At 64.8% G+C, this 15,524-nt stretch overlaps 1 protein-coding gene across 2 annotated transcripts; it reads left to right on the forward strand.

The window, feature by feature from the left end:
* Positions 1-672: 672 nt before the first annotated feature.
* Positions 673-12,685, forward strand: GUCD1 (guanylyl cyclase domain containing 1). 2 transcript variants are annotated; one of them, XM_036307402.1, is made up of 7 exons: positions 673-890; positions 1,784-1,891; positions 5,991-6,075; positions 6,752-6,917; positions 8,079-8,170; positions 9,749-9,990; positions 10,541-12,685. In XM_036307402.1, exons 3-7 carry the CDS (start codon positions 6,065-6,067, stop codon positions 10,630-10,632), a joined length of 603 nt encoding a protein of 200 aa, XP_036163295.1. In that variant the 5' UTR covers positions 673-890; positions 1,784-1,891; positions 5,991-6,064; the 3' UTR covers positions 10,633-12,685. The 2 variants fall into 2 exon arrangements, with proteins under 2 accessions (XP_036163295.1, XP_036163294.1); XM_036307401.1 differs by lacking the exon at positions 1,784-1,891.
* Positions 12,686-15,524: the final 2,839 nt, after the last annotated feature.

Below are 15,524 nucleotides of genomic sequence, written 5' to 3' on the forward strand. Positions count from 1 at the left end.
GCCGGAAATATCGACCCTCAGGCCAGCAATGGGACGGGGGATCGCGTTCCCAAGCACCCCGCACTAGGCAGGGATCTGGGGCCTGGGCCCGCGGATCGGGGCGGCGGGGGTTGAGGCCGAAGGCTAGGACCCCCTTCACAAGTCAACCTTTGGGGCGCCCTGAGCGAGGCAGGTATTTCACCGTACGGACAGGGAGACAGGAATAGAGTAAGGGGGGAGGAGGGTCGTCCCTGAAGGGACTCGAAATAGGGTTCGGTTTTCCGGAACCCGGCGCTGTCTGGGGTAGGACCAAGCTTGGACATGAGGCTGAGCGCCTTTGGGGAGCCAATGCGCGCTGGGCTCCGGGGCGGGACTCATGAGAGGGGCGGGCTTCCGGGGCGGGGGTTCCCCGGCGCGGGACTCATAGGGGGCGGGGCTCAGGTGGGGGCGGGGCCTCCGGGGAAAGGGGTGGAGAAGGGCCCGCGCGTCGGCGGGAGGATCGGGGAAGGGGTGGGGTCACCAGAAGCCGCGGCTGCGAATGGTCGGGGCGGGCTTAGCGCTGGAGGCGGGGCCTCTAGCAATGGGACTCGGGAGGAGGGAACGGGAGGCCCAGGGAAGGGGCGGGGCGTAGGGAAGGGGCGGAGTCCCCGGGTCCGAGGCCTGGAAGGGGCCGGGGCGGGGCCGGGGGCGGTGCAGCCGCCACCTCCCCCTCTCCCCTCCGCGTTGGCGGCAGCGGCGGTGGCGGCGGAGGAGGAGGAGGAGGAGGAGGAGGAACCCGACACACTCCGGCCCCGCTCCCGCCCCAGCCAAAGCCGAAGCTGCAGCCGGCGCCAGGCCGGGGCCATGGGCGCCCCGCGCCGCCCGGGTCATGAGAACGGAGGCGGAGGCAGCGGGGCCGTCGCTGGAGCCCGGTTAGTGCCTCTCTGAGGGCCCAGCCCTCGCCCCGGGGAACGCGGGGAGCCCGGTCCTAGCGCGGGGCAGGGTCCGGCCGCGCGACCTTGGGCCGACCGCCGCCTGCCGAGCAGCGATAGAGGCTCGAGCCGAACCCGGCCAGGTGTGCACGGCCGCCTCGGCCCCCACCTCCGAGCCGCGGTCACTGGGCCATTCCTCGTCCTCCCAGGGCCGGGGCCGCCGCAGCTCTGATGGCGATCCTGCTGGGAGGGTCCCCCCGGGCTGTGAGGCAGGGACGCCCCCTTCCCCCAAAGCGCAAAGTCCTGCGGGAGCCGCCTTGGGAGATCCTGACCCGGGGGGACCCGGGGCGACCCGGGGCCTAGAAGCACCAGGAGCTGCTGAGAGCGCAGAGCCCTGCAGGGCCCTCCCCCGGGCCTCCCGGACGCGGCGTTTCGTCTGCAGCTCTTCGCCCTCCGCTTCCTTCTGCCCCAGGGTGGCCCGAGTGCCTTTGGGGCGGACACCAAGCGCACCCTCCGCGCCCTGGTGCTCGGGGTGCTGCTCCAGGAGGGAGGGGCGAGGCAGCGACTGTGCCCAGCGACTGTGCAGAAAACTCAAGTGAGGTGCCCGCTCGGGGGAAGGTCAGGACACCCGGGTGTCCGTGGGGCCTTGGTGTCCCACCAGGGAGTGGTGCCAGCCAGGAGTCGGTCTGATGCTGTCCTGGGATTTGCATCCTGCTCCCCCAGCTCGGTGCTCTCGGACCAGGCCCCGGCCTTCCCTGAGCGTCAGGCAGGAATGGCTCACCCTCAGGGGGAGCGCCCCTGAGCAGGCGCTGTGGGAATTGTTTACCTTCAGTGCCTGGCTAATCCTGTAGCCACCCCAGGACGGGTTACCATAGTTATTTTCGCTTTCACAGACGAGCTGACTGAGGTGCTCAGTGTCAGGGCCAGTGTCCCGCTTTCCGCCCTTGGTGACAGCTGCCAACCGAAGCCAGCAGGGCCGTCTGGGCAGACCTAGCCCTCAGGTGGGCAGCCCCTCTGCCCCAGCGCCCACAGTGAGCAGCGGCTTGGGCTTGGAAGGGCTCGCCTGCCCTTATCACCCCCCACAGGAGTCTCTCTAGGTCCCTGTGGGCGGACCTGCAGGTGCCAAGACTGGGATCTGCCATGTGGGGACGTGTAGGTCTCCGGGGCCTTGGGATCAGGGCCTCCAGGGACCAGGGCAAGAAGAGAAGGGACAGCAGAGCTCAGAGCAGCTGTTCTGAGCGCGGACAGACTCCAAGCCCAAGCAAAGATGGCCCAGCGAGTCGGTGCCGGAGCCCAGCCCACAGAGTGAGGAGGGGGCCGTGCACAGGGCTGCTGTCCTGAAGCCTGGGCGGGGGGGGGGCATTGCAGTGGCAGGTAGGCTCGGGGCATCTCAAGGGAGAAGGCCTTTGGGGAGAAACACCTTTCATTCACCAAGCCTGGGCGAGGGCCAGGAGGGGGTAAATGCCACCTTGTCCCCACCTGCCAGGGAGATAGCGTCCATCTGTCCAGTGGGGACGCCATCTCAGATACTCCATGTGGAGGGGCTCAGAGAGGAAGAGGGGCCGGAGCATTTGGACATGTAGAGGCGGGAGACAGCATTCCCGACTAAGGGACGAACAGTGTATACAAGAGCAACTCCTGGGAAGTAAACGGCCTGTGAAGGACAAACAGAAAGGCAGTTTGTGGTCACAGGGAGGGGCTCTTGCCTAGGGAGGCCCGCCACCCTGAGGGGACCACACCCTGTATAGAACTCCCTCCACTCGGCCCGGGCAGGGAATGATTTTAGAACACGAATCCTCGGACTTAAGGGTCTTAATCACTATAGTGCCCCTAGGGCAGCGGTTCTCAACCTGTGGGTCACGACCCCTTGGGGGCCGACCGACCCTTTCACAGGGGTCGCTTAAGACCATCGGAAAACACGTGTAATTACATACTGTTTTTGTGATGAATCACTGTGCTTTCATTATGTTCAATTTGTAACAATGAAAATACACCCTGCATATCAGATGTTTACATGACGATTCATAACAGCAGCAACATGACAGTGACGAAGTAGCAACGAAAATCATGTTATGGTTGGGGGTCACCACGACACGAGGAGCTGCATGAAAGGGTCGGGCGTTAGGAAGGTTGAGCTCCGCTGCCCTAGAGCCTAGCACACAGTGGCTGTTTAATAAGTTCATTTCTTCCCACAAATGTTCATTGAGTCACGACTAAGCATCGGACACCAGTCACTGGGATTAACAGTGAAGGAGATCAGCAAATTCTCTGCCCTCGGGGAGCTTATAGTCTGTCCGGTGGAGACAGAGTGACTTTATTATTGTTGCTGTTGTCTTGTTACATTTTGCTAAGTGCTGTGAAGGAGGGCTCCCTTCCCCCAAGAGCATAGTCTGAAAAAGCCTCTCAGAGGAGGAGACTTTAACCTGAATCACAGGAAGGGCCAGTCTTGAGAACAGCAAGGGAAAGCGGTCAAGACCGAGAGTGACATGTGCAAAGGCCCTGGGGTGGAATGAAGCTCGATGGGTTTCCAGGGTAACAGGAACGGATGAGTGAGGGAAAGGGCCAAGGCGAGGCAGGTGGGGCTCAGGTTGGGCCGGGCCCTGCGGGCTGTGGTAAGGGGTGAGAACTGGACTTTAAGAGCAATGGGGAGCTATGGATGGGCCCCCTCTGGCTTCTGTGCACAGAGATGGGAGAGGGGCTGGGGCTGGAATTTAGGGCAGAGGACAGGCAGGACTAAGCCCTCAGACTGAAGCCGGGGCAGCTGCAGGAGGCGAACGTGCGAAGGCCGTGAACGCGGGGCCAGAGGTGCTGGGTCCGGGGAAAGGGGGCACGAAGGCTCAGCCAGCCTGGGCCGGTGCATCAGGGCCCGTCCCGCTGCATGGACCCAAGGCCTCACGCATGTTCTTGCCCTGAGCGCGCAGCACTTGGCAGGCTGGCGCCTGTGACGGCCCGAGAGGTCAGGCGCCTCAGCCAGCCGGTGGCCCGCATCAGCCGTGCCTTCTGCCTTCCATGCCCCTGCGCACCTTGCGGGGAGGGGGGGGACCAGCACAACGCAGCAAAGGAGCAGTCACGGTCCCTGCCTCCTGGGAATGCACAACAGCCCGGGGCACAGACAAGCTCCTTGCAAGGGCCCCTAGAGGCACAGTGTGCACTGGGCCTGGTGAGTGTGCAGATAAAGGAGAGGGCGTGGCCAGCGGGGCTCAGGGGAGGCCCCAGGAGTGATGGTACGTGTGCTGGGGAGGATCAGACAGAGCAGGCACCTGGGACCCCTCCAGGAGGCGGCCCGCAGGTCAGAAGGGCAGGACGGGCGCCAGGACTCGCGAGTGGCCCTCTGGTTGGTGCATGTCTGGGAGCCAGGCTCGGGGCTCTGCACCTGCTGGTCTTGAGTTCAAGAGAGACCCCAGAGGCGCCTGAGATGAAAGGGCGCAGGCTGGGTTTCCGGTGCTGAGCAGGTGCCGTGAATCAGCATGAGTGGCATTGACGGCTGAAGGGAGGGACCTCCGTTCTTTAGACTGTGGACTTTGTCCAGATCCATGGAGTCCCAGACGGGGCGGGCCCTGGAAGCTGGCGCCAGCTCGCCCCCCCTCAGGGCCTCAGCACGTGCTGTTCCCTCTCTGACTTGTACTTCTTTTTTTTTTTTAATCTTCACCCAAGGGTATGTTTTCCATTGCTTTCTAGACAGAATGGAAGAGAGAAGGGGGGGGGGGGGGGAGAGAAACATCGATTTGGTTGCCTCCCGCACGCACCCCTACTGGGGCTGAGGTAAAGTGCCCTTGACCTCTAATCTAACCCTGGACCCTTTGATCTGCAAGCCGACGCTCTAACCACTGAACCACTGGCCAGGACTGCCTTGTGCTTCTTGACTCTTGGCTCCCCAGGGCGCACCCTACCCTGTTCTCTGGCCTCCCTGTTCTCTGGGGCTTGCTTGGTGTTGCCGCCTGCCGGGACAGGGACCTGCCACTGCTGTATCTCCAGGCCAAGCATGTCAAACTCAAAGGCTGACACGGGCCAAATAAATGAGCCATGCAGCCCGCGGGCCGAGAGTTTGACACGCTTGCGCTAGGCCTTGGGAAATGCGTGTTGATTGAATGACTGAATCAGACCAAAATTCCCCACTTTGGAGATGGCCAGACTCAGTCCAGCCAGAGGAAGTCAGTCGCTCAGCCCACAGCCAGCCGGTGGCCACGGGGCTGGTACACCTTCCCTGCCCCCGGCCCCGCCTCACTGCCCGGCCAGGGCCTCCTGAGACAGGCCGCCCAGCGTCGCGTGCCCCGTGCACAGACTCTACGTCACAGTCCCCTTCTCTCAACCCGGGCTGCACACCGCGGTGGCCCCGGGGCTTTGAAGTCAGACAAACCTCCAGGGGCCGTGGGAATTCAGACATGAAATCGCTAAGCGACTTTCATGAGCTGCCCTGTCACTGCCTTCTCTGAGCTCCCCCTAAAAAGAGGGCTCAGAGAGAGGGCTGTGAGTGCGCATAGTGGGGGGCAGGCAGACAGGTAATGTCGTGAAGAAGTGACACGGCCCTGGCCGAGTGGCTCACTTGGAGCTTTGTCCCTTACACCAAAAGGCTGAGGGTTCGATTCCCGGTCAGGGCACATCCCTAGGCCGTAGGTTCGGTCCCATGTACAGGAGGCACCTGGTCAATGTTTCTTTTTCTCTCAAATGAGAAACAACCTTGGGTGAGGAATAAAGAAAAAAAGCAAAGGCAGGAGATCGCTCAGTCACTGGAGGCCGGGAGAGTCCTCGGGTGCAGGCGGAGGGAGAGGTGTGCACAGGCCAGGGGCACGAGGAGCCGCGTGGCCGGGGAAGGCTCTGCCTCGGGGAGGGCGGTGAGGACACACATGGGGGTGCGGAGGAGAGGCTGCTGGGCAGCCGCGGGGGCACTGTCCTAGGGACGCGGGACCCAACCCACCCGGGGATGTGACTGGTTTTGTTCCGGGGAGACCACCGCTGCTGTATGGAGAGTGGGTCGGAGCCGAAAGGCTGCGGGCGGGCCCCTGACTCGCTCCCGCGGGGCCTGGGCAGGAGCCGGTGGCCGTGGTTCCCGGTGGCAGCGGCGGCCGTGCCGGACCCGTGACCACCTGTGTTTCCACGCAGGGGACTTTGTGCAGCTGCCCGTGCCCATCATCCAGCAGCTCTACCACTGGGACTGCGGCCTGGCCTGCTCCAGGATGGTGCTGCGGTGAGTGGCGGGCCGAGGCCCACCGTCCACACCACCCGGGGCGGCCTGGGTGGGATGCGGTGTCCACGTGGCCATCCGTGGTCAGGGCCTGTGGGAGGCTCCGTGCCATCTGCAAAAGCTAACGAGGGTGGACCCGGCCCTCCCGGGGTCCTCTCGGGGATGCCTGGGGCGCGGGTGGCGAGGGAAGTCCTCGGTGCCCAGGCCCGGCCCACAGAGTGACCCCATCACTGGGTCACAGGGCCTTCCCTTCCCGGCCCCAGGCTCCTGCGGGACTGTGTGACCCTCACCGGGACTTTGACCGTCGGAGGCTGAGGAGGAGTTTCAGGCGCTGCTTCCCCTCCACCCGTTTCCCATCCGGGAATTCCAGGCCCGATAGGGTTCAACGAAAGAATTCTCTGCCCCAAACTCAGAGAGCCACTGACGTGGTCCCAGCCCCTCACGGAGAGATGAGCTCGTGAGGCCAGCGGGGTGGTGACTTGCCCAGAGTCACGCAGCCCACAGCGATGCGAGAAGCAGCGCGGCGCCCGGGCCCCTTTTGGTGGCGCCCGGGCCGCGTGTGGGCAGGACTTGAGGCCTCGTGGCAGAGGACGGAGCCTTCTGAGAGCGGGCGCTCTGCCAGGCCGATGGGCCGCAGGGGAGCGTGAGGACGAGCGACCTCAGCGGCGTCTGCCCACAGGTACCTGGGCCAGCTGGACGACGGCGAGTTCGAGGGGGCCCTGCAGGAGCTGCGGCTGACCCGCAGCATCTGGACCATTGACCTGGCCTACCTGATGCGCCACTTCGGGGTGCGGCACCGCTTCTGCACCCAGACCCTGGGGGTGGACAAGGGCTACAAAAACCAGGTGAGCCCCCGTGACTCTCACCACCGATGTTCCTCTCTCCCTCCCTCCCCCTTCCTCTCTGACATCAATAAAAAAGTTTTTTTTTAAATAAAAAAGAACCAGGTGAGGGGCTGGCCGCCAGCCCTTCAGCAGGCTCAGTAGCTGGGAGAGCGTGCAGTCAAGGCCTGGACACGTGAGTGGGCACACAGGTGGGCGGAGGCCAGGGAGCAGATGTGCTGTGGGCAGGACTTGGAGCCAGTCAGTGCGGGTGACCTTGAGGTGCCTCCCACACAAAGGATCTGAGCAGCAAGCTGGTTCCTCCCAGCACCCCCGCCCCAGAGGGCCCTGCCACTCGCCCTGGACAGCGTGAGCGTCTCGGGCCGCCTTCCGCCTCCTCCCCCGCTGCCCTCAGCACAAGGCAGGCCCCGGGCTCAGCGCACACTCTCACCTGGTCCGGCCACCATCTGCCCATGTTCTTCCTTCTCACGGAGCAGCGGCTCCAAGCTGGGTAGTGGGGATTCTGGAAGAAAAACCAAAATATCTTTTTTTTTTTTTTTTGAAAAAGGATGCCGACCTAGGCCGGCCAGTACACTGGTATTCCCCCTCCGCACAGCAGAGCCAGGGTGGCCTGCCTCCAGGCGGGTCAGCCCGGCTCTGAAACTTGGCGGGCAGAGCCGCTGCTGGCTTCTTTGGCAAGAGGGTTGCTGCCAGTGGCCAGGGCCAGGCAACCTCATTCTCCCCTGAACCCCCAGGCCAGGCAGAGGGGCTCTCGCATCCGGTGTGGTCACCACGGCTGCACGGCAGAGCCGGGGCCCAAGAACGGGGTCACTTGCCGCCTCCACAGGGGCTCCGGCCCCTTAAATCCCCGTAAAGCCGAGTGCGCCCCATGGGCCTGCCCTGGCGGAGCGGGGCTGGGCGGGCACCCTTGCTCACTTGCTCAGACCCCTGCCCATGCGCACCGGGGCTGACTGACCCCCCTGGGAGCCGCTCAGCGCTGCCCACCGCCTCCTGAGCATCGTCTCCACGCCTCCGTGTGGCCTCCGCACTCCTGTCCGCTGGGGCACACAGCCCCCTGCCCGCATCGCCTGTGCCGTCTCGGACTCATAATGTGCTCTTTGTCCAAAGGGGCTGAGGGGCCGGCGGGGTGGGGGTGGGGGCCTCAGCCCGTCCTTCTCCCTGCAGTCCTTCTACAGGAAGCACTTCGACACCGAGGAGACGCGCGTCAACGAGCTGTTCGCACAGGCCCAGGCCTGCAAGGTGCTGGTGGAGAAATGGTGAGCCTCCCCCGCCCTCCGTGTGCACCCGTCACCCGTAGACTTGCCTGGTCGAGGCCTCAGGATGGGGTGAGAAAGGCTAGGGCCGGGGGAGTCGGGCAGCCTGGGGCGTCCTGCCCGCGTGGCTGTGGGCACTGACTTGTCCCCCGAGCCTTGGTGTTTTCATCCATCGAAAGGGGACCCGGGGGGGCTACTGCTGTGCACAAACCTCTGCCTGGGCGACCCTGAGCGGGGGCTGGCGGTGCAGGTGAGCAAGACAGACGCCAGCCAGCCCTGGGCGACTCCAGGACAGTGGCATGGACAGACCACAGTACCCCGAGGGCAGGGCTGAGGACCCTGGAGGCTGCTGGGGGGACAGCCCAGCGAGGAGGGAGGCCTGGCTCCCAGCTCTCCCCACATCTGTGACCTTACCCGGGTCTCCCCTTCTCATCTACACGGGGTGGGGTCTAGGCAGACCCTGGGAGGAACTTGCCCAGACGTGAGCGCTGTCTTCCCGGCTCGCTGCGGGCTCGGCGCTTGGGCCTGTGGCTCAGGTCCCAGCCGGCCTCTCCCAGCCCACACCGCTCTTCCCAGTCTCCCCGTTCTCTCAGACTTCGGTGTCCATTATGAGCGAGGTGTGGCCACACGCTAGGCGATTTGGAGAGCGGGGAGGTCTCCACGCACCTTGGGCCCCAGGAGCACAAGCTGCGGGGAAAGGTAGCAGGTGCTTCCCGGTGGCGCCTGGCAGGGGCCGTCCTGCGTGGGGAGGCGTCTGTCCACCCCTCGGGTGAGGAAGCAGGACGGGAACACCAGTGAGAGCCGCCCCGTCCCCCGGGCACCGTGGCCCTTGGCTGGGCTGTGACGGGACCTGACGCTTCCACACGCAGCCTTTCCACGCCGCCCCGCCTTTCCCAAGGCAGGAACCCCACTCCCGTACAGGCCCTTGGGGCTCAGCAGGTGTTTGTTTCAAAGACCAGATGGGAAAATGAGGTGCTTCCCGGGGCGGAGGCAGCAAATCCAGCTGCCACGTGACGTGGCCGTGGGCTGGGCTGGCCCACGTCCAGCCCCTTCTCTCCTGGTCCGGGGCACTGCGTGGGGAGCTGGCTCTGCTGGCCCGGGGCCCTGGGAGAGCTGCGGACCGGCCCCTCCTGGGCAGCACTCTGCCACCAGGAGCCTTGGAGGCAAGAAAAACAGCCCCTCAGAGAAGTGTGGGGGTTTGACCTGGCAACGCCTTGCGTGGCTCGGAGTGGGGGCGTACGTTAGGCCGACGGTCCCCGCGGGAGCCACGCGAGTTAGGGTGAAGGACCAATGGAGGCGCTGGGCTCACATGATTCACTCCGCCCAGGAGGGTCCCGGGTGCTGCTCCACTAGCCCTCGGTCGGGGGGGTTCGTCTGGGCCTGACCCCACCCCGTGAGGGCCCGATGGGGCCGGCCTGTTCTTGGGCGCACGCGCAGCCCCCTCCACTGGTCCTGCCCTTGGCCTTGGACTGAGCAGGGAGCTCGGGGGGAGGGAGGAGCCCTGTCCCCAGGCCGGGTGACGGGTCCAAGCGGGGTCACTGGAGAGACGGGGCGGGGCCGTGACCGCCGCCTCCCCCGCAGCTCGGTGAGCATCCAGGACATCCAGGCGCACCTGGCGCAGGGCCACGTGGCCATCGTGCTGGTGAACTCGGGGGTGCTGCACTGCGAGCTCTGCTCCAGCCCCGCCAAGTACTGCTGCTTCGCCCCCCGCGGCCACCGCTGCTTCTGCCGCACCCCCGACTACCAGGGCCACTTCATCGTGCTGCGCGGCTACAGCCGGGCCACGGGCTCCATCTTCTACAACAACCCGGCCTTCGCTGACCGTGAGTGTGGGGGTGGGGCCCACATGCCTGCACCTCCAACCTCCTCCCGTTCAACCTGGGGGGCCAAGGCCTCCCCCCGCCTTCTCCCCACCCCTGCTCCTCCTGGGCCTGTCCTCTGTGCCATCCCTCAGGCCTGGCCATCTCTCCCTCCCACGCCGCCAGCCTCCCCCACTGCCCAGGGCCCCACCGCACGTCTGCTGGACAGACTGCAGGTTCCTCTCCCACCTCTGCCCCCCCAGCCCCGACGGGAGGTCAGCACACTCGTCAGAGAGTCTGAGGACCCGTCCGGGCTCCCCACTGCCCGGGGCAGGGAGGACCGCCCTGGCTCAGACTTACCCGCTGCTTCCCTCTCGGGGCCTCACTTCATCGCTGACCGGGGGAGGGGTCAGGGGCAGCTCCCGAGGCCACAGCAGCAAGGAGGGCTCTGGGTGGGAGACTGTGTGCCAGGAGTGGCAGGGGTGGGTCATGGCCACCCGCCCGGTCCCCAGGTGCCGGGAGCAGGTGCTCCCCCGCCGCTGACCGCCCTGCCCGCCCTGCCCGCCTCCCGCAGGAATGTGCAGCACCAGCGTCAGTAACTTCGAGGAGGCCAGGACCAGCTACGGCACGGACGAGGACATCCTCTTTGTCTACGTGGACAGCTGACAGCGGAGCCGGGCCCACTCAGGAGGCCCAGCCCAGCCCAGGCTGCTGGGGCTCGGAGACAGAGCGAAGGCCTCCGCCCGTGGGACAAAGCCCCAGGGAATTCTGGGAGGTCGCAGCACACCTGACTCATCACCCACCAGTGGTGAGTGCCATCATGCCACTCAGCCCGTACACCCTCTGGGTGCTGGAGACACCCCAGAGCTGAGCAGAGCCCCCCAGGACCGCAGTCTGACTCCGACTGCTCAGGGGCACCCAGCTCCGAGGGCGCCCATACTGCCTCAAGCAAACCCCAGCTTGGGGAGCGGCCTGGCCCGTCCCCCCTCAGACCTGGGTACCCAGCCCCGGGAGAGAGGTTGCTTGTCAGGACAGTGTGTGTGTGTGTGTGTGTGTGTGTGTGTGTCAGGACAGTGTGTGTGTGTGTGTGTGTGTGTGTGTGTGTGTGTGTCAGGACAGTGTGTGTGTGTGTGTGTGTAGATTGGCTGACCCGGCCTCGCTGGGAGCTGTCCCCCCTTCTCCCTGGGGGTGCTGCGGAGCCCAGGCCCCATGGCTGGTGGCCCCTGGGAGGGCTGGGCCTTGGGCAGAACAGACTCTGTGCCCCCACCCCCCCCAGCCCTCCAGGTGCCCAAGCTCTAGGGGTGTGGGCAGGCTCCTGCCACTGGCCTGCGTCCCAGCAGTGGGCCGTCCTTTGAGAACGGGGAGCCCCAAGTCTCGCAAGGCTGGGTGCTGGGCGCCAGGACAGGCTGCGGCCTCCCCCCACCCTGGTGTTCACGCCACGACCTTTGGCACAGAATATTGGGTCTCCTGCCTGGGTGAGAAGCGGTGCCCGCCCAGGTCACAGCGCGGCGTGGGCACGGCCTAGAACTGTGGCCTTCTTTTCTTTTCTTTCTTTTTTGGCGGGGAGGGAGGCGGGTTATTTGAGATTTAAGTTTTCACTTCTGGGGTGAGATTCACCCCCAGACGCTAATAGTGAGACTGCAGGTACTTGGAACACGGACACCTCTTCACGGGCAGACGCGCCAGTTCAGGTCCCTCCTCAGAGAGGAGGCCCCGCGGGGCCCATGCCAGGCCCCCACCTGCAGGCAGAACCCCTGGGTCGGGGAGTTTTCCCGGGACACTGACGGGTGAGCGGGGTCCGCACCCAGGCCTGCACCTAAGAAATAAGGGAAGTGGATCCTGCCCGCAGGGGCTGCCTCTGGCGAGGGGGCAGGGGTGCCTACAGCCCCGTTCTGCACCCCTGCGTCTGTGCCCAAGGCTGCCCCCCCTCCCCAAGGCAAACCACGCTCAGCACCTGCCCCACCCGCCAGCTGTCCCTCCCCACTGGCGGCTGGCGGGCTGGGTGGGCCCTGCTAGAAGGGCTGGCAGGCTCACCAGCGTCTCAGCACCAGCCGTGGCCTTGGCCGAGAGGGCGGTGCCACCCTGGGGTGCAGCTAGCGTGGTCTTCAGACTGGTCTCTGTTGCCTTAACGCTGCGTGGCCTCCCGGGGAGCCTGGCTCCATGCCCAGCAGCCCACGTGTGGCAGCGTGGGGTGGGCGTCCTCAGGAGGGGCTGGGGAGACTGGCAGGGCGGTTGAGGGAGGGAGGCCGGCGCGGCTGGCAGGAGAGCAGCCTCCGTGAGGGTGGGCACAGCGCCTCTGTCCATCGTGTGACACTTAAAAGCGCTCCGTCCCTGGGTGTGGAGGGGGACCACAAGGCAGGTCACCTGTCTGGGAGGATGGCAGGAGAGCTGCCTGTCCCTGAGCAGCCATCTGCCCGGGGAGGGTCACGGGGGGGAGGGGGGGACAGGGCAGGGATGTGAACCACGCGCCATTGTGCAATGAGAAATCATGAAGATGGAGATGGGCCAAGAAGAGCCCCTTCTGCCTACAGACCGACCCCCTGTCCACAGCTGGGTCCCAGCACAGCCCCTGAGCCACGTGGACAGGTGGCTCTGTCCACTCCAGCCACGTGGAGACAAAAGGGATCTTTTGCATTGCGGAGATTTTATACATAAATCTATTTTGTCTGTAATGAGCCATTCTCAATAAATGTTTCTCACTGCAACGTGACTGCCCCTGGCCCGCCTCCGTGAATTCTCTGTCCCGGGTGTGGCTGGGCCTGTGTCCCTCCTGATGCTCTGCAAGGCCCGGGCAGGCCGTGCGGGGCGGAAGGGCCCAGGGTCTCAGCTGGCCTGGGGCCTGAGGGCTGCAGGACGGGAGGCCTTGGGGGAGAGCGGGGGGTGGGGGGGCACAGGAGGGGACTCAGCCCTTGGGCCCTCCACCCAGACCAACCGGCAGCTCCCTTACCTGCTAGTGTTCCATTCGGTAAGAATTCTGACAAGGGGCGTGGCTGGGGCCCTGCGTTACCTGCACCTTCAGGCTGCCGGGCTGGGGCTGGGGCTGGGCTGGGGCTGGGGCTGGGGCTGGGGCTGGGGCTGGGGCTGGGGCTGGGACAGGACGTGCTGCCACATCGCTGGAGGCGAGTGCACTCGCTCAGAGCCCTTTCTCCTTCCACGGTCCCTGACCCCCGCGCTCTACCCCTGCCTCAGCTGCTTTAGGAAAAGGTCAGGGATCAAGGGGGGCCCAATGCCACACAGACCTGAGTGTTCGGGGGGACATTAGGGATGGGAGGGACTCGGACTGTCATATCTCTGCTGGATGAATTCCCAAGTCACCATCCGATCCATCCCGGGTGGGGGGGGGCAGTGTCCAAATTCAACCAATGGGGTGTGGCGTTTCACAGGGGAGGACAAGCTGGGGCCTGCCTTTGGTCCAGGTATTGTGCCTGCATCTGAGCGTGTCCTAGACATGGGTGCTGTCCTCCCAGCTCAGGTGCCGAGGGGCTGCGTCCCGTCAGGAAGGCTCACGCACGTTCCCAGTGCTCCTGGGCATCCCCGTGTTTGCTCCCTGTGGGGAGGTTAGGGTTTAGCCCGTGTCCTTTCACCCTGCGATGTCCCCAGCTGGCACTGGGGTACGGCTAGGGTGGCTGTCAGAAGCCTCAGCCCCCCGATGCTGACAGCAGAGAGTGCACCCCTCCCGCAGCAGCGGGACTGACAGACCCTGAGACACTCAGGGACTTGGGCCTGGCCAGACCCACCGTGTGCAGTCTCCCCGATAGCCACGGGGATCCGCTCCTCCCTCCTCCCGCCACCGCTCCCCGGAGGCCGGCACCCGCTTGGATCTCGGGGAGCGGAGGCAGCATGGCCTCACTGGGCATCCTGCTTGGTCCTTTTAGGTTGGCTCACCCATAGGCCGGCACCCTCTGAACAGCACCCAAACCCTGACTGCTGTGCGGGCTGCCCAGCGAGCTGTGGGCCACTCGCTCCCTTTGGGGCCCCACGATCCATGGCCCCGTTAAGCCATGCGCGTCTCCGGGTCTGGTGCCTGTGCTACCGGGGCCGCTGGCCTTGGGGTCTGGATGTCTTGTTCCCTGACCTTCACCAGGTGCACCCTTGGGAAAGGCTTACTGCTGGGCTCTTGTTGAAACTGAACACCTAACCCGTGGAAGCCTGGCTTGGGCAGTGAAAACGGTACATTGGGGCCCGGCCGGCGTGGCTCAGTGGTGAGCGCCGACCTAGGAACCAGAAGGTCACTTTTCGATTTCCGGTCAGGGCACAGGCCCGGGTTATGGGCTCGATCCCCAGTGTGAAGCGTGCAGGAGGCAGCTGATCCGTGATTCTCTCTCATCATTGATGCTTCTCTCTCTCTCTCCCTCTCCCTTCCTCTCTGAAATCTATAAAAATACATATTTTTAAAAAAGACAATGGTACATTAGAGGACAGCGGGCTGGGCTCAGGCAACACCCAGCTTTCCCCCCAGAACACTGGGGCCTGGTCCTCGATGGGCCAACCACATGGGAAGCTGTGGGGCCCTGGGCTGGGGTGCTGTTCACCCAGAACTGAAACCGGCGAGTCCCTCCCGCAGGAGGTGGGCTCCAGGGCAGGCTCACAGGCCGGCCAGTGCTCCAGGGGAAAGCCGGGCATGTTTTCACGACTCTTGGGCTGCGGCCAATGGCCTCGTTTTTCGAGTTGCCACTTAGAAAACCTCGAGCCAGCCGATGAAAGACACCCTCTGGGTCCGCGGGCGGTGGGAATAGACTGGCTGCGATGACCTGGCTGGCTGGCTCGCGTTAGATGCCCACAGAGCCTGTTTTCTGCGGAGACCAAGTGGAACAAGGCCGCTGACTGCACTCCCTTCTTGCCCCCCCCCCCCCCCGAATTGCCAGGCCCGGACGCCTGCCAGGGCTGGCCTCTCGCAGAGGAGCCACCCCGCACAGGGCACGCCCCGCCTGCTCAGGGCAGGTTAACGCCATCGCACCTCTGACGCCGCGTGGGGTCCTGGCGGCGCCCCACCGCTGCTGACACTTTCCCAGGTCACGTGGCTGCTGTTCCGGTCCAGGCAGCCAACTCGCGGCCCGTCCTGTCCACACACCTTGGTGAAGAGGGTGTCGCTGCGGCGCTGACTCTAGAAAGGCCGTTGCCTGCGTCCGTCTGTGGGAAGCGGTGAGGCCGCGGGGACCGATTCTGACGTCTGGGGACTCAGACTTGGCTGTTCCCTCAGAGCAACGCCAGGCCCGCCTGGCCAGCATGGCGCTCGAGTGGCGACAGCCCAGCAGAAACAGGACCTGGAAATTCAAGCTTGACTCCGGTCCAGCCACTTGCATTCTCTTGTTGGACTGACAGGGTTTTAGACGATAAAGACAATGACCACTTGAGTGAGTCCATTGCTTGCTGAGACCCCCGTGGCAGCTCAGGTGGGACAAAGTGGGGAACATAATGGGTCCCCGTGCATTTTATAAAAAGGCCCTGGCCGGTGTGGCTCAGTGGATAGAGCATCAGCCTGCGGACTGAAGGGTCCCGGGTTCAATTCTGGCCAAGGGCACACATGCCCGGGTTGCGGACTCAGTCCCCAGTGTGGG

Source organism: Myotis myotis, unplaced genomic scaffold, assembly GCF_014108235.1.
Source record: "Myotis myotis isolate mMyoMyo1 unplaced genomic scaffold, mMyoMyo1.p scaffold_m19_p_47, whole genome shotgun sequence".
In the NCBI taxonomy this organism is placed as follows: domain Eukaryota; kingdom Metazoa; phylum Chordata; class Mammalia; order Chiroptera; family Vespertilionidae; genus Myotis; species Myotis myotis.